This window comes from Gallinula chloropus, assembly GCF_964237585.1.
Source record: "Gallinula chloropus genome assembly, chromosome: 1".
NCBI classification, from domain to species: Eukaryota; Metazoa; Chordata; class Aves; order Gruiformes; family Rallidae; genus Gallinula; species Gallinula chloropus.
Window position 1 is genome coordinate 186667633 of NC_140085.1, and position 22613 is coordinate 186690245.

General features: G+C 39.5%; 1 protein-coding gene across 1 annotated transcript in view; it reads left to right on the forward strand.

Annotated features, from left to right (window-relative positions):
- TRPC4 (transient receptor potential cation channel subfamily C member 4) overlaps positions 1-21404 on the forward strand; it is a gene marked incomplete at both ends in the record, with an annotated part of 101338 nt that extends 79934 nt beyond the window's left edge. The window contains 6 exons of the mRNA XM_084266429.1: positions 3306-3619; positions 6016-6211; positions 7877-8071; positions 16247-16288; positions 18182-18271; positions 20688-21404. Of these exons, the coding sequence (XP_084122555.1) occupies positions 3306-3619; positions 6016-6211; positions 7877-8071; positions 16247-16288; positions 18182-18271; positions 20688-21404 (1554 nt within the window). The remainder of the gene's footprint in view (positions 1-3305; positions 3620-6015; positions 6212-7876; positions 8072-16246; positions 16289-18181; positions 18272-20687) is intronic.
- Positions 21405-22613: the final 1209 nt, after the last annotated feature.

Genomic DNA, 22613 nt, shown 5'->3' on the forward strand with positions numbered 1-22613 from the left:
TGGCAGGGGGGTTGGACCCGATGATCTTCGAGGTCCTTTCCAACCCCTATGACTCTGTGAATATACTGAACAACATTATTCAAAGAAAGACATTATAGAGAACATGCTGAGGAGTTCTCACTTCTCTTTTCTCAATAAACATTGAAAAAAACATGGGTTTTTTACTTTCTTCTTGGTTTTACCTATTAGCTGGTGTCTTTGGTAACTCAGTTCTGTTACTTCATCACCAGTCTTGAACCAATCAGAACTGTACTGAAGGGGAAAAGTGGATGAGGCACAAAAGATTCTCTCTAGCAGGTAGGATGTCAAATGCAGTAAGGCTTGATTTTACAGCATGATTATTATGGGAGACGGTAGTCTAATAGAGAGACCACTGACCTAGGACTCCAGCACATCTGGATTTAATGCCCTACTCTGTACAGCACAAATATTACTGGTGATTGAAATGTAAAGCTGCGTAGTCTCCAGTTTTGCAGTTCTCATCGCCAAATCCACAAGACTTGTCCGGTGCTGTGGCCACTTGTATATGTTTACATAAATAAAACTCTGCCAGGGATTACTGTCAGGTACTGTGACTGTCTCACCTGCACTCGCTGTTTGTTAGAGCAACCCTGGCATGGTGCGGGTCCTGTGATGACTAGTACTGTCCAAAACAGTGCCCAGTTCCCATCTGCAATTTGAATCATAGAATCTTAGAATGGTTTGGATGGAAGGAACATTAGATATGTTTATCTAGTCCAAACCCCTGCAAGGCTCAACAAGGCCAAGTGCAGAGTTCTGCACTTGGGACATAAACCCCATGCAGCACTACAGGCTTGGGTGAGACTGGCTAGAAAGCTGCCTGGTGGAGAAGGACCTGGGGATGTTGGTTGACTGCTGACTGAATATGATCTAGCAGTGTGCCCAGGTGGCCAAGAAGACCAATGACATCTTGGCTTATATCAGAAATAGCGTGGCTAGGCATTGGTGAGGCTGCACCTCAAGTACTGTGTTCAGTTTTGGGCCCCTCAGTACAAGAAAGACATCAAGGTCCTGCAGCCTGTTCAGAGAAGGACAACCAGGCTGGTGAAGGGGTTGAAGGGCATATCTTATGAGGAGTGGCTAAGGGAGCTGGGGTTGTTTAGTCTGGGGAAGAGGAGGCTGAGGGGAGACCTTCTCACTGGACTCAAACTTGGCTTCCTTGGCCTGCTGGTCATGGTTCTTTTGATGTAGCCCAGGGTATAGGTTGCCTCTCTGGGCTGAAAGCGTACATTGGTGGCTTATTTCCAGTTTTTCATCCACCAGAATCCCCAAGTCCATCTCTTCAAGGCTTCTCTCAATCCCTTCATTCCCCAGCCTGTATTAATACTAGGGGTTGCCCCAACCTAGGTGGAGGACCTTGCACTTGGCCTTGTTGAACCTCATCATGTCCACATGGGCCCATTTCTTAAGTTTTTCCAGGTCTTTCCTCAATGGCATCCTTTCCCCCAGGCATATCAGAAGCACCATTCATTTTGGTGGTGTCTGCAAACTTGCTGAGGGCACATTCCATGCCACTGTCTATATCATCAAGGAAGATACTAAACAGTGTTGTTCCAAATAAAGACCCCTGACAGACACTGTTCATTGTTACTGAACTCCATCTGGACATTGAGCCATTGACCAGTACACTCTGGATGTGACCATCAAACCAATTCCCTATCCACCAAACAGTCTACAAATCAAATCCATATTTCTCCAGTTTGGAGAGAATGATGTTGTTGGAGGCAGTGTCAAAGTCCTTGTAGAATTCCAGATAGATGATATCCATAGCTCTTCCCACGTCCACTGGTGTAGCTACTCCGTCACAGAAAGCCAACAGGTTGCCCTTGATGAAGCCATGCTGTCTGTCTCATATCACCTCCCCGTCCTCAATGTGCCTTAGCATAGCTTCTAGGAGGATCTGTACTATGATCTTCACAGGCAAAGACTTAAGACTGATAGATTTGTAGGTCCCAGGGTTCGCCTTTTGACCCTTTTTAAAAATTGGTGCAATGCTTTCCTTCTTCCAGTCACCAAGGACTTCACTTGATTGCCATGACTTTTCAAATATCAAGGAGAGTGGCTTGGGCAACTGCATCAGTCAGTTCCCTCAGGACTCTGGAATGCATCTCATCAAGTCTCATAGGCTTATTTATGTTCATGTTTTTCAGGTGGTCTCCAACCACCTTGAGAATAGTCACCTTTGGAGGGTGGACATGGTGTAGAAATCATAGAAGCATAAAATCACAGAGTGGTTTGAATTGGAAAGGACTTCAAAGATCATCTAGTTCCAGCCCCTTGCCATGGACAAAGATGCACTCCACCAGACCGGGTTGCCCAAAGCCCCCTCCAACATGGCCTTGGACACTTCCAGGGAGGGGTCAAATGTTGTTGTTAACTGGCAGTGTTGTTTCACCTGGTCTTAGTAGCACAGAAGAGTCCCTTTCCTTACTACTGAGGTTGTACACACCAGCTCTCAAGGATGCACTTGGTAGCCTAGAGTAGGTAAATATAGACCACATCACAATCCCTCTTTGAAATCTGCTTCATATTATATTATCCAGTGGTTTTGGAGTGGTTCATAGCATAGATTGTGTCCTCTAATGCGTTCTGTAAAACAGATTAATGAGGCCCAATTAATAATGATGAGTCTGGCCACAGCTTCAGTTCAAAGTAACATCTTTCATCTTCAAGGTATTTTTTGGTAGAGCTGGAATAGTAAAGAGTCACAGTTCCAGGGATCAGACTCTGATAATGAGACACAGAACCAATTTGCTATGGTTCATTAATAAACAGCTTTTTCATCATTGGTCCAGTGTTAGTGATTAAATGATATACTTATTGCTTGATGAAATATTTTCTTCCAACTTGCCAAAGTTCTTGTAATTTTTGATCCATCATTGTTATATCTGCACTGTTCTCCAGGGAACTAATTTACCTGATTTTTACAGCTGAAAGTTTCTATAATTCTAAAAACCCAGGTGTTCAAAAACTGTTCCTTTTACTTTGTCAGAATTGTTAGACTTGCTTTTGCTACTGTGAAAATTATAACTAAATGCAAAATGCAGGCCAAAACTAGGAAGCATAGACCATCCTGCAGATAAAAATGAAAGACAGATACATGGGTACTGCCCATTGTTTGTTTTGTTAAACAAAACCTCTCTCCTGAAGACATTTTGCTTTCCAAAAGATGTTTAGTTTTATTGTTCAATCTGCAGATTAATTGAACAGCTTATAAGGAAACTGTCATAGATGTTTGTCCATAAAACCAGAGGAATAATTTCTTCCCTTCTGCTTGTTTTCAGTATAGTGGGCCCCTTCCACGGGAGAGCTGGGACATGTGGCATCCAACCCTGGTGGCTGAGGCCCTGTTTGCAATCGCGAACATCTTTAGCTCCCTACGATTGATCTCATTATTCACTGCAAATTCTCACCTGGGACCTCTGCAGATATCTCTAGGAAGAATGTTGCTGGACATTTTGAAGTTTCTCTTCATATACTGCCTTGTGCTGCTAGCTTTTGCAAATGGATTGAACCAGCTGTACTTCTACTATGAGACTGATGAAACTGGCAGCTGCAAAGGAATAAGATGTGAAAAACAGAATAATGCATTTTCAACGTAAGTGGTTGAGCTATTTCTATCCCCTCCCCAGCCCTCAATATGTTAATCACTTAGATGCTGTTTACAGGACAGAGACTATCTGTTCTCTATTGGTATTGCAGTGTTGTCCTGACAGACACATTTAATGTTACCCTAATAAAACAAATAAATATTCACATTACGTCGCTCACTAATAATGTTCATCCCATAGCACAGTGAAGTCTGTACAATTCAAGATATCTCAAAAGGTAAAAACATAAAATAAAGAGGAGGGGGAAGCAATATGAGATTAGAAAGTACATATTTAGAATTAAGGGAAAATGGTCACCAGATCAGAGCTTGCTTATCCCAGCAGCTGTCGCTCTGCATTTCTTCTCTGTCTACTGGTGGGCATTAAAGAAGTTTTGTGTTCTGAAACCATGGTTCCTTTTAAATGTGGTAAACTGAGGCAGGAAAAACATTCAGTCCAGGCTTCCATTGACCCTGAATCTATTCTACATAGTGAAATACTGTATTCTAATTTCTGTTTTTAAAATAAATCTACCTTTTTTTTTCCCTTAAAAATCTATTTTATTTCACTCTGTTCATATATAGTACTAAAACACTACCAAATGAATGGTAATTCTCTATCTCATATTTCAACTTACAATCTGATTTGAACTCCTGCTATAAATGCCTGTTACCTTCTGTGAATCATGTTTAGGCTATTTTTTTAAAATGCATTTGTTACCAATGGCTTCCTTCTCAAGGTAAATAATTTTATAAAAATAACACCTTTTATATCATCTTAATCAAGTAATTTTGCCTAGGCACAGCATATTTATTTTACACATTGATAACATGCAATGCAGGTCTAAACTTTGTGAGATCTGAACAGAAGAGCACAGGGATATTTTTCAGAGCTGAACACTGAGGAAGCAATATTGTTCATCTGGGAAATAGTTGGACCTGCTGGTACTAGTGCTGGAAGATGGTTTCAAGGCAAACTATGAAGCCTTAGGAGCCTTTTCTGCAACCATGAGCAGGGGAGAACAGTTATTCAATATGTGCTCAGGCAATCGTAAGGCATGCGAAGCACTCCAGAGCAGTATTGTACTTCTCATGGACACTGTTCTAAAGGAGCAGAGAATCAGGTCTTAGAGTTTCTATAAATAAAAGCACACTGCCCACTCAGGTATCTCTGTAGGGCAGCACCGTACTGGGTTTCATGACAAAGTTACATTTCACAGATACCACGTGGTGGGAAAAGAGCCAAATAATTCAGCTTTGCCTAGTTCAGGGCAGCGGGTCCCAGCGTGCAGGACCATCCAGGGTGGTACAGGTCCCTGCAGTTCAGCAGCCTCTCAGCTCTGGAGGCAGCAGGGACAGTGCTGGTGACTCCACACATCCTTTCTGTGTAACCTGCTTCTGGTGTCAGGATGAAGGAGAGGAGAAGAGTGGGACCATGGAGAAAACCCATTCCCATTCATCTCAAGGATCTGAGAGGAATAAATTTTTGCTCCAAACTTTTCAGGAGCGACTGGGCCCACACTAATGACACAATAGTGTAGTGGAACATTGTTCAAAGTGAAATTATGTGAGCTATCTATTTCCAGTGACAGAGCACTGGACCAGACTGACCATAGAGGTTGTGGAGTCTCCTTCTCTGAAGACATTCAAAATCCGCCTGGATGTGTTCCTGTGTGATTTAGTCTAGGTGATCCTGCTCTGGCAGGAGGGTTGGACTAGATGATCTTTCAAGGTTCTTTCCAACTCCTAGTGTTCTGTGATTCTGTGATTTGCAGAATACTTTTTGAAGTTGTTTATTGTTATTTAGCTTCTTAGCTTTTGTCCAGACTTGTCTAAGGGAATATCATTTAATTATAAAAGAATGTTTCATTTGAGAGTCTCCATCTTTTGCAAAACAAAACATATGCTAATGATAACGATTTCCTTCTAATTATACAACTCCTTTTATCTCAGTGGCTCTCAATACAAATAAGCAATTGCATAAACTGACAGCATCAAGTAGGTATGAGGATACCATAATTGTTTTAACATCTTGATGAATCACAATCATTGAGTTACTTTTGGATACTTGTTGTACCCTCTGCAGTCAAGGCAAGTGGTCAAAATACTTCAAAAGCAGGTGTCCAACATATCTCTAAAACTACATTTATGTCTCAGAAGTCTAAACAAAATCAGCCTTTCACTCACAGACTTATTTATAGATTCAGTATTGTATATCTAGAGGCTCAGATTTGAAACATTATTCCCTTGTTTTCCTGGAAAGATATTCCATATATCCTGCCTATATTGTGCTAAGTATCATTCTTCTCAGTCAAAAACTTTTGTGTGTTTGGGGAAAAAACAGCAATCTGAAAAGTACATTTATTGTTATTATAAAGCTATTCCTTTTCGATTTTGTTTTTCAGGTTATTTGAAACGCTGCAGTCATTATTCTGGTCTATATTTGGACTCATCAATCTCTACGTGACCAATGTGAAAGCAAGGCATGAATTTACTGAATTTGTTGGGGCCACCATGTTTGGTACCTATAATGTAATCTCTCTGGTAGTTCTACTCAACATGCTAATAGCCATGATGAATAATTCTTACCAGCTTATTGCTGTAAGTTGCCTCTTATCCTCAGACCATTTATAATATATTCCTTCTCTCTGTTCCTACATCCCATTTTTTTTCTGGCAGTAAATCTTTTTTACAGACAGAATATTGGAACAAATTCTCTGATTTTTTCTTATTCTTTGCACTGTTCTGGACTGAACATGGAAACCAGACCCCAGCTGGATTGGACAGAGGGGAATTTCCCCACAACTTTGAATGGGGAAGAGGTGTCTCTGGTACAGAAGTCAGCTCATGGGTTGAGAAAGGTGTCCTGAAGCTGCTGGCATTTGACATGGGTACATCCCTGCCCAAACTGTGCAGGTCCTCTTTTAAGAAGGACTCCAACAAATATTGTTATGTCTCTAATTTAATTAATGATATTTATTAAACTTTAAAATTATGCTGCTTTTTTAAATTTTTATATAGTGTGAACAGACAGTTAATAGCAATTGGTTGCCCATGTTTGGCGGACGATTTTGGACCCATTAGCATTTCAAAAAAATAGGTCATGAATTCTTACTCAGCAGTGTCCTGTTTTCTCCTTTGATGAAAACTGTCTTTACCATTTAGAGCTATTAGCTTATTTTTATTTCTTAGGTATTAAGGATACTAATGGAAATAAACACTGATTCATCGTATGATAATTCAAATATGATCATGCAGAAAGCAAACAAATAAAACACTTCACAGTCATAAGATTTTGAAATGTGCCTTTTTTTTCTAATCTGGAAATTACGAGTTTTACTACAACAGAAATACTGGCTACAAGTGTTCCTATAATGCTAGTTGGCAATGTCTGGTAGATGATATCACAACATGCGTTCATCAAAATTTAGATTGCAGGTAGAATACTTTACCTACTACAACTTCTAAATTACTGTTTTAATTACTGGATATCTGGCTAAATACTAAAAGCTCGGGTAGTAGCCTTTAGTATTACCTTTAGTAAGGTAATACTTAAACCTGTAGTTTAAGTGCTTGGATACTATGTTAGTAGTCCAAATGTAATATTAATTATTTAAACTTCTTGTTCAGCTGCTAGGATTTAGCAATCTTTCTATGGACTTTAATTTTGATTTTCAAAATTATGCATTATTATACAGAATAAAAAAATTTCAAATAAATACTAAACAAAAATCCCACAACCTATTCCAAATATATAATACTGAAGTAGAACTGAGAAATTTCAACAGTTTTAAGTAGCCTCATGATGAGTTGGATAACCTATTTGTGAATTTCTGGGACTAGCAATTACTAAGAGAGTACATGAGACTTGCAGACTTGTTGAAGCTGCTACACAGAGTAATTAGAGTGATCTATGTGGAGCTGCTATTATAACAAAACATCTCTTTCAGAAATGCAGCATTTTTCTGCTTGCAGTTATCCTTTGTTTTTTGAGAGACTTTTAATTATTTAAAAGCCTGTAGCAAGGAAAGAAAGGTTGAAAATGGATATAGAGTGCACATATCTACCATCTCTTTACTGAAGTAAAGTAGATTAGCTTTGTTTTGCGTTAAAGACCTTGTGTAAAAATAAGATGCCAGTATTTTAACAAGAAAATTCATTATTATGTCAGGGTTTTTCTAGATTTAGGCTTTTGGATTTTTGTAGAGGTTTGTTTTGCCTCCTTAATTACAGCAACATCTGTTCTGGTGTGTTTCTTGTGCGCAGGATCATGCAGACATTGAGTGGAAGTTTGCTCGAACAAAACTCTGGATGAGTTACTTTGAAGAAGGAGGAACCCTGCCGACTCCTTTCAATGTCATACCAAGCCCAAAGTCTCTCTGGTATCTGATCAGATGGTTATGGAGACACATTTGCAAGAAAAAAATTAGAAGAAAGCCTGAAAGTTTTGGAACAATAGGGGTAAGTCCTGCATTTTACTCTGTAGTCCTCCTGTTGGCAATACAGATGGGTCTTTGTCAGCCTTACAGAGCATCCAAACTGCCAGATAATGTACATGTGACTTAGGGAATAATTGTAGCAGAGAATGTTTATTTTTTACAGTTACGTTCACATATTTTTAAGAGAAAGCATCATTGTATTCCTGTGCAATGACAATGTAAACCATAATTGTCTACAGGTAATACAAGAAAGATTAAAAGCAATACAAATATAAGAGATCAAATGTGTGCTCTTGTCTACCAGTCCCAGAGGCCTGGTTGATGATCTCTAGCTCAGGTGTCACAGTTGAAGTATCATGAACCACAGACTTGTGTATAAGGAATATCCTCATGGGATATTTTCTCTCTCTATTTCTCCATGTAATGAAATGGGTTTACCATAAAAGTATCCTTACCACAAAGCATTCCCATTAAAGAAATCATTTTGAAAGTTAACAGCATTTACTTGGAACTGCTTACTTGAATTTACAGGTATTTATTTCAGAACCACATTGGTATCCTATTCTAATAGTGCTGATTAGCAGTGATTTTTTAAGAAAAAAACAGGGGAAAAGACACACAAGGGGAGCAAGAATAGACCTGCACCTGGATTCAGCAGATACCAGTGTCATATCTTAGCCACAAGAATTTCTCTGGTAGCTGCAGTGGGTAAAGCAGATCTGAATTTGTCCACCCTAGCTTTATCCAGTTGAGATACCTCAGCAGCACGTTTGTTTCTGTATTGTCAGAGGAAATATCCAGACAACCAAACTCACCAAGAACTAGAAGTGTGTAGTTTTGTTTTCTGCATTTCCCATAGTTAGTGAGTCAGTACCTCAGTCTAGGCTGCGTTTAGCCAGCTCCAACATAAAGAAAACTTTTGCAGGTATAATGTGGATAATGGTACTTTCCCTGTACTATAGGGGTTTGGTGAATATAAATGTTTTCAAGCCCGTTAGGAACTCAGATAGCAAAGCATTAAGTAAGAGTATGAGAGCATCGTGTGGATAAGGAGGAGAACAAAGGGTTATAGTTCTCATGCTATCAACCTTGGCACCATCACATCCATTAATTTCAAAGAGGCCAGGGAATAAAATACAATTCTTTACTAGGCCATCATCTCTCTATCTAAAAAACAGTGAAGAGAGATAAACCGTGATTCAGGAAAAGACATGATCTGAGCATGGATAGTGAAGAAATTCAAAACAAAAAATTACTGTGTAAACTAGTAGGGAAAAAAAGTAAATGCAGACTTCAACTGAAGGACAGACTGAGATTTTGTTAGAGAAAAATCAAGACAGTGATGTATTTTTGGGGGAAGGGGGGTGGGCAATACTTCTAGGTATTTGTTAAACATTTGGTAGGGATGATTAGCTAGTGTAAACTGATAGAGTGATATTAAAATTAATGGAGTGATGCCAGTGTATAGCAGCTGAGGATCTAGAGTTAGTTTGACTGGGACAGATACAGAATACCTTTATACATCTCAGCAAAACCTTCAGGACAATATTTTCTGTCAGACTTTCCATGCAGGATAAGGTTGGGTTTTTTCCCTTTGTTTCCCTCTCCAACTGCTGCTCTTTTGTATTAAGTAAACTCACTCCTGCCTCTGTGGAATAATAAAAGAGACAGGGCACACTCAGCCATGTGCTGAATGGCATGGTGAAGAAGGGTGTTCAGAAAATCACTGTTTCCTTCAGCTACCTCCTGTTGGGGTACATAAATAGCAGCTTCCAGAAGTTAACAGCTTGGATTTTGGAAAACGGGTGCAGCAAAGGATCAAAGGGCAGAGTCATTACACAGAGCTGGTTGGAAACTTTTCTAAAAAGATTTCTGTTCTTGGGGGGGGGGGGTAATTAAAAAAAAAGCACAAAATCATTAAACTCCCAACTTTTTTCGTTAATATATAATAATTTCAAAGAAGCTTTTTCGGGAAAGACTTAGCTTCAGATGGAATTTCTGTTTGAAGAGAGGAGCAGGTGCTAAGTAAAACAAATAGCTTGGGCTAGGGGAGACCCAGGTTCACTTCTGTTCTCTAGTGGATATTTAATTATTTACCTCAGGCAGAACAGCTCTGAAAGGAGAGATTTCTATATCAAAATCCTTAAGGCCCTGGGGAGGAATGTGCTCTCTTGGGAAAACAGAAGAGAAGAGATGAACTTAGCTTCCCTATGATTTGAATATGAACTACTATTTATTAATATGTTTGCGAGTTGAGGGAGAGAAATGGGACATTTTTGGTTGTGGGACATTTTTGGTTAATTTCTATGCAGAAAACTTTTTTTAAACTTCCTTGATCAGAAAAAGTGGAAGTCCTAAAGTCTGCTAGACATCAGGGCCATATCCATCACTAGTTTCCACTGCAGAATAGGCACTTAGCTGGAAGTGTAGCTAAAATCTCTCTGAAGCAGAGGGCTCATGAACCAAACCATCACAACAGGACTTCAAGTGAGTGGCTATGACTGACCAGGCAGACTTGTTCCACACGTCTAGGCATCTCATAAAACTACAAAGTTCTTCAGCTAGCTCCTCAGCTATAACAGAAGCCCCACTAGGGTCACCTGAATTCAGAACATTTTGAAATCTCTAGGCCCAGTTATGCACCCAAGCTCCCAAATGGGGTAAGATGTGAGTATGCACGATGCATGCCGATTTCCACATTAGGAAAATCTTTCCATACCCATCACATTGTGAGAGCCACTATTCATTCCAGCAGTCAGGTCTACACACAGTTAGGGTAAATGTAAACCTGGTACTGTTAACTGGATTTTCCCCAAGAAATGAAGTCATTGGAGAATAAATAGGCACACCATGGTGGTCTCACAGTTGGTCCTGGCATAGTGCACTGCTTTCTGCTTTTGAAAAACTTATTCCCATCATCCACAGCTCACCCTTGGATTCTCAGAACTTCTTCAGTTGTCCCAACAAACTGCATAAAAAGTTAAATTTAGAACCTCTGTGCCCTTACAGATGAAGGGAAATAAAAGAGTTTTCCCTGCTTTTTGTTTGGGGATCTCAGCTGAGAGCTCTTCGACTCCAGCTCACTGTAATCTCCCCTGTAACACTCTGGCCTCAGAGCTACAAGATAATCTTTATTCAGACCTACATCTTTTCATTGAGTCCTACATTATGAACTCTGATCCCCTCCCAAGAAATAGAACTGAAGAAATAAAAACATTAGGCAGAACTCAGATATCAAAACATTTTGATCTGAAACCTCTTAATGGTAATTTTCCTATAAGGGTGCTGTAGTCAACAGTGATGTACTGTGGTGCTTCCCAGTAGAAAAAGCAATAGGTGCATCCAAAGGCTGAGTCAGTGCTAGAGGATGCAAAACAGATGACAGACAGAATGCTGGCATTTTTCAAGCTCATTTTCAAGCATTTTTTAAATTATAACTACATAAGAAACCTTAGTACTAAAAAGCTAGGAATGAATCAAGGATGTATTAAATGTGTCACCCACAATCCACTGTATCTGCATATGTGTGTACATATATGTACACTTGAAAGTTCATTATTTTCAGTTACTGAAAGGACTTCTGTAGCTTACATGATAAAGCAAAATGCCAGTAGAAATAACTACGGAATGATTTTTTGGGAGGACCATCCATAATGCAGCTATCATGGGAAAGAACAGGGTATGCAGGGAGGTGAGGTGCTTCTGAGGAGAGCTACATTTGCTTATCCTTGGACATCAGTTCTGCCATCCTTTGTTGTGCTGGGGCAGCTGAAATAATGGATAGTGGAGTCAAGGGGAACTTCTTCGAGGGACAGGACTTTCCTCCAGAGCAACACGCTGCCCAGCCATGCTGATGGGCATTTTCTCTAGCCTCAGCTACAGCTGAAGGAAGGCTGGGATGCTTACACAAGATTTACTAGCACTTCAGCTCTGCTATGATTTAGACAGACATCTTCTACCTTTCATATTTCAGCACATTTATATTTTCTGTCATTTTGACATATCCCAGGTATGCAGTACTCTCTTTAGCTATTATCACAAAGTATCTCCTACACTTAAAACTCTGAAATAACAGTGTGTGCTACTCTTTTTATATACATATATCAGTTCTGTTAACTTTGTCAGCTTACCTTTGCAAAAGCCAGGTTGGTAGTGTAATTCTGTTGATTGGGCTGAAGTTTTCCTGACTGCCCAAGGCCTTTGGGTATCTTGAGGCTACTCCTATTTGCCATCTAAAATCTATTGCTATTTCAAAATAGAAGAGATGTAAGAAAAGAAACCCAAATCCCTCTGGAATCAATTGTACTATTTTCCTCAAACTACATTCCACTTATGTCTGATCAGTCACCGAAAAGTTTTACCTATAATTTTAAGTATTTCAGAGGAGAAAATGAAAAGGATTGTTAGGGATATCTTCAGTAATATTTTTTTGTGCATTTGATGCTTAGATAAACAGTTTTCTCTTTTCTAGCTATCCAGATTTTTATGTCATTTTTCCAAGCAACTGACATGATATTTTTTATCATTTATCAGAAAAAAAATCTTCTTTCCCCTTTTCTAATTCTTTGTTCTCCAAGTGGGATACAATGCAATTCCTAAGTGAATAGAAGCATTTGTATTTTCTCAGTAACATGTATTACTGGAAGTTGAACAAAGAAATTGCACCTTTGTCAACACAGATGAGTTCTATTCAAGAAGTAGACTATATATCCCATTAATTCAGACAACCTTTAAATTTTCTGGACCTATATCACTAAGGAGTTTGAGGTCAAATACAGACATTAAATTTTATTTCCTGTTCTATAGAAGATACTTTTTTATATAAATAAAAACTTCAAAAGAAGCAATTTAACATCTTTTTTTAAAAAATCTTTCTTCCAGACAATACAAATTACTACCAATGGCATAAGCAGGAGGACCAAAATAATTATCACTACTAGTAAAACTACGGTTAAAGCTTCCTAAAGGATATTAGTGCTCCCTTTGGAAAGTGATAGAAGTATCCCGTTTAATTTCATGATCTCATACAACATTGTCATCAAAAGAGTGTTTCTTCCCCTGTTGCTATTTTGGCTCAGATTTAATTTTTATCCCTTTGTCACCTGGAGCTTTCAACCATTCTCCATGCACACAGCAGAGCAGTTACTTGAAACAAATTTTGAATGAACACATATTAGACTATGACCAGGTGGAGAAAAGAATGCTGGCTGAGAAGTAAATAAGGACAATATGAGTGTTGATTCTGTTTTATTTGTAGTGAATAGCTTGATTTTCATATGTGTTTAGACAAAGATTCATTGTGCTTCAGATGGAATCAATAGACAATTCTGAACTGGAAGCTGAGGCTGAGCATTTAAATAGGAGGTAGAGAACTGATGGGGGTAATAGCTTTGATGGAATTATGCATACATGTAACCTGCACAGTATGTACGTGTCTGTGTATCAAAATGCATTGTTGAATGCCTTCTCTTCCAGCTTCTCAGTGGTATGGATTGACATTTGGTAAGTGTAGTAGAGCTGTTCTGGCCACGTTACTATACCGCACAAATAAATGTGTTTATATAGTCATCCCAAATTACAGTTTTTGAAATTACATCGAGTGGAAGAGCTGCAGCCTCTGTTTCTGGGAGTTTTAGAACTGGTTGCAAAAGAGAGGATAAATCTGATCTAGCTATTACTTGTTACGGGTACAGAATTAAACCTATGCATTTATTCCACATCTCAATATAAAATAAAGCCGAGCCGACAGACAGCAACTGCAGAAAGTATTCTTCGCGACAAGCGTCAGCATCTGGTTTATTTATAGCAGTTATTAGCTTTACCTGAAGTGTGTTTCAATTACACCTTGAAGTGCTTTTTTTCCCTTTGAGTCAGATCTATCGCTGAGAGCTCTCTTAGCCACAGGCAACCCGGGTGCTCTCAGCAGGAATGGAACATCTCCATCGTGTGGACAACTGCGAAAAATCAGAACATTAAACCCGACCAAAGATGGGTGGTGGAAAGGCATCAGCCTTCCCACATTCGCCTTGCCCCCGCCCCACTTCAGACCCTGTGGTGGGCAATCTCGCCCACCCCTCCACCTTAAACACAAGGAATTTCCACCTTCTCTTTGGATGAGGCATAGATACACAAACACAATCTGGAGAAATGCTGAAGGGGTTTATGTGTGAAGCCCTACCTACCCAGCAGTGTCTGCTCAGAGCGATGAGGAAGTCATGGTTCTTCCCATCTTTTACTGTCAAGGCCAACCACACACCTGCTGCATCCCTCATATTAATTACAAAGAAGAATCAACCCCAAAGTGTAAACTGATTCCAAGAACAGGGAAATTGTTAAGTTTAAATTGCCAATCAGTTTCAAGTAAAAGAAGATAACAAAATACCTTACTATGCTGATCTCATTATGCAACTGAGGTCAATTTTAACAAGTCCCTTAGACATCATTTTATCCTATTTTACGATGCTGGAAGTGTTCTGTTATATAGAAATACCAGCAGTGGTCAGACACCTTTGCACAGCAGCAGATATAAGAACCCAAGTTAAAATTTTAAGTCTTCCTTTCACTAGTCAGGGATTATTAAGATAGATAATAGGGAGATGTGACTCAGTATGCTATTAAGGACGACAGTAATTCAGGAGCAAAGTAATTCAGGGCTTCCTCTCCCCCACCCCCCCATCTTCTTCTGGACTGCCCTTAGGTATAGCAGTACAATCTAATGCAACACTTGCTTGGAGCTACGCTTTCAGCCTACCACACTTATTTGGCTCTTCCTCTTCAGTTACTATCCCTTTTACACTCCCTCCTTACCAACACCAAACACTCCATTTCTTTCTTCCTTACACCACTCTGTGACAAAATATTTTTAACAGGTAACTGAACAGGAAATTTTATCTTTAATATGGTTTTATACGGCACATTTTGGTTAGCTCTAGCTTAAATGAGACCGTAGGAACCATAGCAAGTGTCTTGCCAACATGATGTTATGACAAGCTTTTCTCAGTTCAGCAAAATATGCTTCAGCCTGTGAAAATGAGTGATATATTAAAATTGTTCCACTTCCATCTCAGATCAGTGATTTGGGGTACTGCAAGTAGACACCTGGGCACCCCACCACATGCCAAAGCTGGACTAGCAACAGTGATGAAAATGTAGAAAATCAACTTTGCCTACCCAATAGCAAATGTGAGCCCTGTCTACATGAAGGGCTGGAAGGAGAACCTGAGGAACTACAGGCCTGTCAAACTGACCTCCATTCCAGGAAAAATTATGGAGCAGATGATCTTGGGTGGTGTCATGTGACTTGTAAAGGAAACTCATGGCAGGCCCAGTCAGCATCATGAGTTTATGAAAGGCAGGTCATTAACTGTGTGACTAATCTAATCGCCTCCTGTGAGAAGGTGACCTGCTTAGTGGATGAGGGAAAGGCTGTGGATGTTGTCTATCTGGACTTTAGTAATGCCTTTGACACCATTTCTCACAGCATTCTCCTGGAGAAACTGGCTACTCACAGCTTGGATGGGTGTATACTTCGCTGGGAAAACAAAATGTAATTGAAAAAACCCCTCTAACACTTGGGGAAGTATGGTTAGAAAGGTGCCTGGAGGAAAAGGACCCAGGAGTGCTGGTCAACAATCGTCTGAACATGAGTGCACATTGTGTTCAGGTGGCCAAGATGCCAAAAGCATCCTGACTTGTATCAAGAATAATGTGGCCAACAGGACTAGGGAAGAGATTGTGCTCCTGTACTCAAGCACTAGTGAGGCCACACCTGAAGTATTTCGTTCATTTTTGTGACTCTCACTACAGGAAAGACTTTGAGGTGATGGAGTTTATGTAAAGAAGGGTAGAGAAGCTAGTGTAGAGTTTAGAGCACAAAACTTATGAGAGTCAACTGAGGAACTGGAGAAAAGGAGGCTGAGGGGAGACCTTATCACTACTCTTTCCAACAGCATGAAAGGAGGTTGCAGCCTATGTGCGTTTTGGTCTGTTCCCCAAATAAGAAGGAATAGGACAAGAGGAAATGGCCTCAAGTTGTGGCTTTGCTTCAACACTGACATTTTTCAAGAGACTTGGAGCTATTTCTCTCAGCTTGCTAGATACCACGTATTGCCCAGACCTGCTGTTTTGCTATGCTGCAAGTATTTTACTACCAAACAGGGATTGATGATTTTTTGTTATTTTCTTCTCTTTTTTTCAGAGGCGTGCAGCTGACAATTTGAGAAGACATCATCAATACCAGGTACAGGCCCATGGTGGTTTTTTTGAGCAATTATTTTTCTATGTTTGAATAATGTCTTCAGGGTGGAAAAAAGGAAGAATTTCATGAGAAAGCAGGGGAAAAATATAAAAGGAAATAACCCCACAAAATGAATACTTATTTAATCATCAGTAAATTGGCATAGTGTTTTCGGTGTTCAGACAACAGCATTTGAGAAACAGGGTTGCCAAGTTTTAGGATGCAAAAGAATGTTTCCTAGAGCAATAATATACTAACCAGCATTTTGTCTGCTGTAACATGGAATGCCTTTAAGACTCTGTAACATGGATTGCCTTTAAAAAGGAAAACACATAGTCCCACCTCCCTGCTGGGATTTGTCAGGATCATATATGTAGTTTACTGACATCCCCCATCAGAACCGGCTCTTCATCTCTGGTCCCTCATAGACAACTTCCTGTCCCTTAATAACCCTTCTGCCTAGATCCACTGTAAATGCTTCTTCATCGTTCCTGCTTTAATGTCTGATTTTTTGAGTTTATTACAGTTCAAGGAATAATTTTCAGATTTATTTTCATATTTTTTGTGTGTTAAAAGAGCTGCAGATTAACCAAGATGTGGGCTGTACACTTGTAGGTTGGGCAATTAATATATTCTGTATGGGAAATGAGTAGGTAAACTAGGATTTTTCCATCCTGAAAAAGAGACAGCTGTGGGAACTACAACAGGCATCTATAAAATCATGGGGAAGGTGAACACAGAGCAGCTGTTTACCATCTAATCTCAAAATGAATACCAGACATGCAATACACTGCGTTAGTAAGGCTGTAGGTACCACCTTCAGGGAAGGAATTATTCTCTTCCAGTCCACACTTATATGACTGTATCTGGAGCAGTGTGTGTCTCTCTCCCCTCCTCCACTGTGAGAGATGTTAAACTGAAAGGAATTCAGTAAAAGGACACCAAGATGGTTAGAGAGCTGATACAAAAGGAGAAATTTAGGACAGGGTGCTGGGCCACTTTGTCCAGATGGTGCTTTTGTCTAGATGGAGATTTTATCAAGAAAGGTTGGACCAGATGATCCTTGAGGTCCCTTCCTAGCTGGGTATTCTGATTCTAATTGCTGTCTTCAGTAACACAGTGGGTGGTTACCAAGAAGAGGGAGTCAGATTTTTCTTGGAAGCACTTAGGAAAAGAACAGGAGTCAATGAACACAAGGTACAAGGAGGGAAATTCCATAAGGTAAATCATCATCACAGTGAGGGTAGTAAAGAATTGGAAAAAGTTGCTCAGGGGGCTGCTGCATTTTCACCTTTGGAGATCTTCAGCACTTGACTGGACATGTCTGTGAGCAGCCATCCCTTCCAACCTAAATACTTTTAGGATTCTTAGAAGTAGAAGACAACAAAGGAAACCATCAGAGAGCTGGTTAAAAATAAGCAAAACCCCAAATGGAGTTTTATTCCAGCTATACCATGGAATTCATTGGCAGAGAATTTGTGGATGCTGAAAGTTTATGTGAGTTCAGAACACACAGGAAGACCTGTCACAGCCCATTAAACCTAGAGCTATCATTTCTGATTCAGAAATTCTCTGAATCTCATACCACAGGAGGCTTGGGAGAGTATAGCTGGAAATAACATTATAGAACTGCACTAGACTTACACCCCTCATGAGGCATCAGCTCACTGTCATGTTCCTGGCATAAGACATACCTTTGCTGAAACCCCATACAGCCATTCTCAGGATAATTAACATCACTGCTTTCCAGTGAAAAGCAGCACAAATTTTCACCAAAATTGAAGGTTTATACATTTTTGCCATATTCCTAAAGCAACAAGAAGTCCAAGCAGACCCAGTAAGTGTAGGTTTGGCCACTAGTACCCAGAAAACTAACATGTTATTTTATATTTTTAGGAAGTTATGAGAAATCTGGTTAAGAGATATGTTGCAGCGATGATAAGAGATGCCAAAACTGAGGAGGGACTGACAGAAGAAAATTTTAAGGTATGTGATAATTTATATGTTTACAGGTGTTTTAATAAGATGATATAAGACGGTGAAGCATATTTCTCAAACTCGCCAGTTGTTCAGGTAGTATATATATTGCTTCATAGAGCACTATCTGTATCCTAATGGACCACACACAGATAGTATTGTGCATGGAATCTAGCATCTCCTTTTTTATTTAGATGGAGAAATAATCAGTTTTATCAGCTGGTTTGAACTGTGCCCATGTAAGGGGACACCAAAGTGGAACTTGTGTAACAACATACTTGCAAATAGTTTGAGCACCTTAGGAAATAGTTTGTTTTGCTGTAGAGTGATGTTTTGTATTTATTTGAATGGAGAACACATTATATATGATTTTAAAGATAGAAAACTTAAATAATTACAATCTTTTGACACAGATGTAGCAGAGGGCCACGTGTATCACAATGCTTACGTCCATCACTCTGTATTTCTAGCATCAAACATTTTTGTCACGTTCAAACATTCAAAATTATACTCATCTGCCTCAGGTTACACACTCAGAAGATACAGCCAGAGCCTAAGTTAATTTCTTTATTCTTGCTTCATTCATGCCATCTTGATTGGCGTCACATGGCACATACAGAAAAAACAGGTGATCAGACCCAATTAGCATAGATTTATGAAAGGCAGGTCCTGCTTTACCAACCTGATCTCAGTCTATGACAAGGTGACCTGCTTTGAGGATGAGGGAAAGGCTGTGGATATTGCCTTTGACACCATTTCCCATAGGATTCTCTTGGAGAAAACAGCTGCTTACGGCTTGGACGGGTGTACTGTTTGCTGGGTAAAAAACTGGCTGGATGGCCAGGGCTGAAGACTCATGGTAAACAGAGTTACACCCAGCTGGCAGCTGGTCACAAATGGTGTTCCCTAGGGCTCAGTATTTGAGCCAGTTCTTTTAAAAATCTTTATCAATGATCTGGATGAAGGAATCAAGTGCACCCTCAGTCAGTTTGCAGATGACAAGAAGTTGCTCAGGAGTTTTGATCTGCTGGAAGGTAGGAAGGACCTGGGAAGGCTCAATCAATGGGATGAGGCCAACTCTATGAGGTTCAACAAGACTCAGTGCGGGGGCCCGCACATGGGTCACAATAACCCCCTGCAACACTTAGGGACGAGTGGCTGGAAAGGTGCCTGGAGGAAAAGGACTCAGGAGTGTTAGTCAGCAATTGTCTGAACATGAGCCAGCAGTGTGCCTAAGTGGCCAAGAAGGCCTAAATCATTCTGACTTGTATCAGGAATAATGTGGCCAGCAAGACTAGGAAAGGGATTGTTCCCCTATACTCAGCACTGGTGAGGCTACACTTGGAATATTGCATTCATTTTTGGGACCCTCACTGCAAAAAAGACTTTGAGGTGCTGGAGTGTAAGTAAAAGAAGGGCAGAGAAGCTAGTGAAGAGTTTAGAGCACATATCTTGTGAGAGTCAATTGAGGGAGATGGGATTATTTAAACTGTAGAAAAGGTAGCTGGGAGGAGACCTGACAGCCCTTTCCAAGTACCTGAAAGGAGTTTGCAGATGATGTGGTTGTTGGTCTGTTCTTCCAAATAAGAAGCAATGGGACAAGAGGAGATGGCTTCAAGTTTTACCATGGGGAGTTTCGATTGGATATTAGGAGAAAATTCTTCATTAAAAGAGTTCTCAATCACTGGAACAGGCTGCCCAGGGAAGTGGTTGAGTCACTGTCCCTGAAGGTAATTAAAAGATGTAGATGTGGTGCTTAGGAACATGGTTTAGTGGTGGGACTTAGCAGTGCTAGGTTAGTGGTTGGACTTGATGATCTTAAAGATCTTCTCCAAGCAAAATGTTCCTGTGATTCTCTCATTATCCCTTTAAAAAAAAGCAGAGAAATAGGGACTTCCTGGAGACAATGCACCTCTTCCTGAGCCAGGCCATTCAGAGGCAGAGGTTGCACTCTCTCAATGCAGCCTGCCATGATTACCTCTGTGTTAGCTGCTAGCTGCCAAACATCTAGTGGAAATGCACACTGCTACTCCCAGGGAAGTGTGCATGTGTCACACTCAGGATGGGATCAATCAAAATACTGTTATTATGATGGGATAATACTGTCCAGCAAACTGGCTGTAGGTCTCCATTTTGCACATGCTCTTTCCTCAACCACTGTTGCTTGTTTCCATGAGTAGTTTAGGCAAAGGCACATTTGTTCTGAAGTTTCCTCTGATAAAATCCTGATCACTTTTCTGTCTCACCTGTAAGATCCAGCAGACAGAGTCTGCAAAGCACCTTGAAGATGTCAGGTATTATCCAAATGGTGATGTTTAATATTGAGCCCTAGCTTAAATCTTTTATTTATCTTATCTTAATTACAGGAGGAAATGTCAAATTAGCTTTCATGCTGTGATATTTTATCTTTCTTCCTGATTTCTAGGAGTTAAAACAAGATATATCGAGCTTTCGTTTTGAAGTCCTGGGATTGTTAAAAGGAAGCAAGCTGTCTAATTTGCAGAGTCAAAAGATGAACAAAGATGCTGCCTCTCTGTCAGAAAATGAAGAAAATAGTGAGAGTGAAGGAAGCAAGAAAGGAAAGAAAAAGACCTTCAGCCTTTTTGACATAACAACGATGATCCACCCACGATCAGCCACTATTGCATCTGAAGCACATAATGTAAGCAACGGCTCAGCAATGATGGTGTCAGAGTCCACTAAGGAGAAACAAAAGCGTGTGAATTTTGTAACAGACATAAAAAATTTTGGGTTATTTCACAGACGATCAAAAACAAACTCTGTGGAGCAGAGTACAAATAAAATATACACCGTTTCTGAAGAAGTTTCCCGTCAACAGGCAGAAGAACAATGTGAGAAAACTACTGAACTGGAAGAGGGAGAACTGACCATGAACTGTGAATTAAACATCCAAAGTCCTGATGAAAAATGCGTGGTAGCTGAACCACAAAATAATGACAACTCTTCAGATTCACAGGAAGAGGAAAGCATTTGTGCTTCACAAACGGAGAAAATGGAGTTACAGAACTCAGAACCAGCCACACTGCAGGATCAGCTGGACAAGGAGTTGGACATTAGCACTGACTGTGATGGGACACAGGAAACAATTGATCAGGGTGATTATGTGATAACAAGGTTGTGATGCTTACAAGAGGAAGCATTTACAAATATATATATTTTGCATAGTGCTTTGGGGGGTGTTTTAAGAATTATATTAGCAAATGCTGAATTATACTTTATAGTACTCAACTGTGGCACATTATCTTGTAACATAGCAGTCAAGAGAAAGATAATACAGGGATGTTCTGTTTTGTAGCCTGCTTTAGCTTTCACGATTTGTTTTACATTTTTTAATAAATGGAAGCATCTTGTATTCTTGTACTGTTGCAATAACCCACAAAAACTTTTTAGCTATCTTTTTCAATTACAACAAATGCAATTTCTCTCATATGATAGTTGACTCCTATGATAAATATTTTTCTATGCAAATAAAAAGTAGCTTAAGAGACTTGTAAGCCTTTATTTAACTTTGTAGGTTCTTAAAAGATTCGGGGCACCATAATAATCATAAGCGGCTCCTGTCAGCATAATTCTCGTCAAGCTATTAGAATCATTTATTTAAATTGCTAGAAACCTGAGTTGTTTCAAAAGCTATACAGATTCAAAAGATAAAGTATATTCTTTTATTTATTGAAGGAATATGAATACCTGTAAATTATGAAAGATCAGTCTATTTGATTATTTAATTACAGCTTCTTCTTCCCAGCAAGAGGATTATCGCCGTCCTGATACCTTTGTTAGAAATGCATTTACAGGATTTGAAGACTGTAAAAAAATGTTTCTTATAGTAAAAGAAATATCTGTGGCTTGCTAAAAACTGATGGCGGATTATTTCCTGGAAATCCGTGGTCACAACAGCTACTGCTTCTTCAACCATTTATTTTTCAAAACATGGACAACCTATGCACTTTAATATTCAACTGCTTATTAGTATTTGCCTTCATAATACACTCATTTTTGCTAAGAGAAAGATACTTCAGGAATAAACAAACATACAGTGGTCCCCTCAGCACGTGGAAAAAATTGGCTATTTGTTGAGAAGTTTTTCAAGACAAGCCTTAAGAGAGTTTCTTTGACAATTGTGGAGTTTGGGGGAACCTGACTGGAGGTTTTATAAAAACATACTTAGGCATTTAAGTGTATAAAGAAAATCTAATAGTATTTTTCATAACTGATGAGTGACTTACTGTCTTAGTCAAAACCAGTATTTTTAAAATTAAACAGTCTGTTTCTTTTGAATCAGTGATTGGTGTCCTACATTATTAAAAATGTAATTTTCCAACTTACCTAA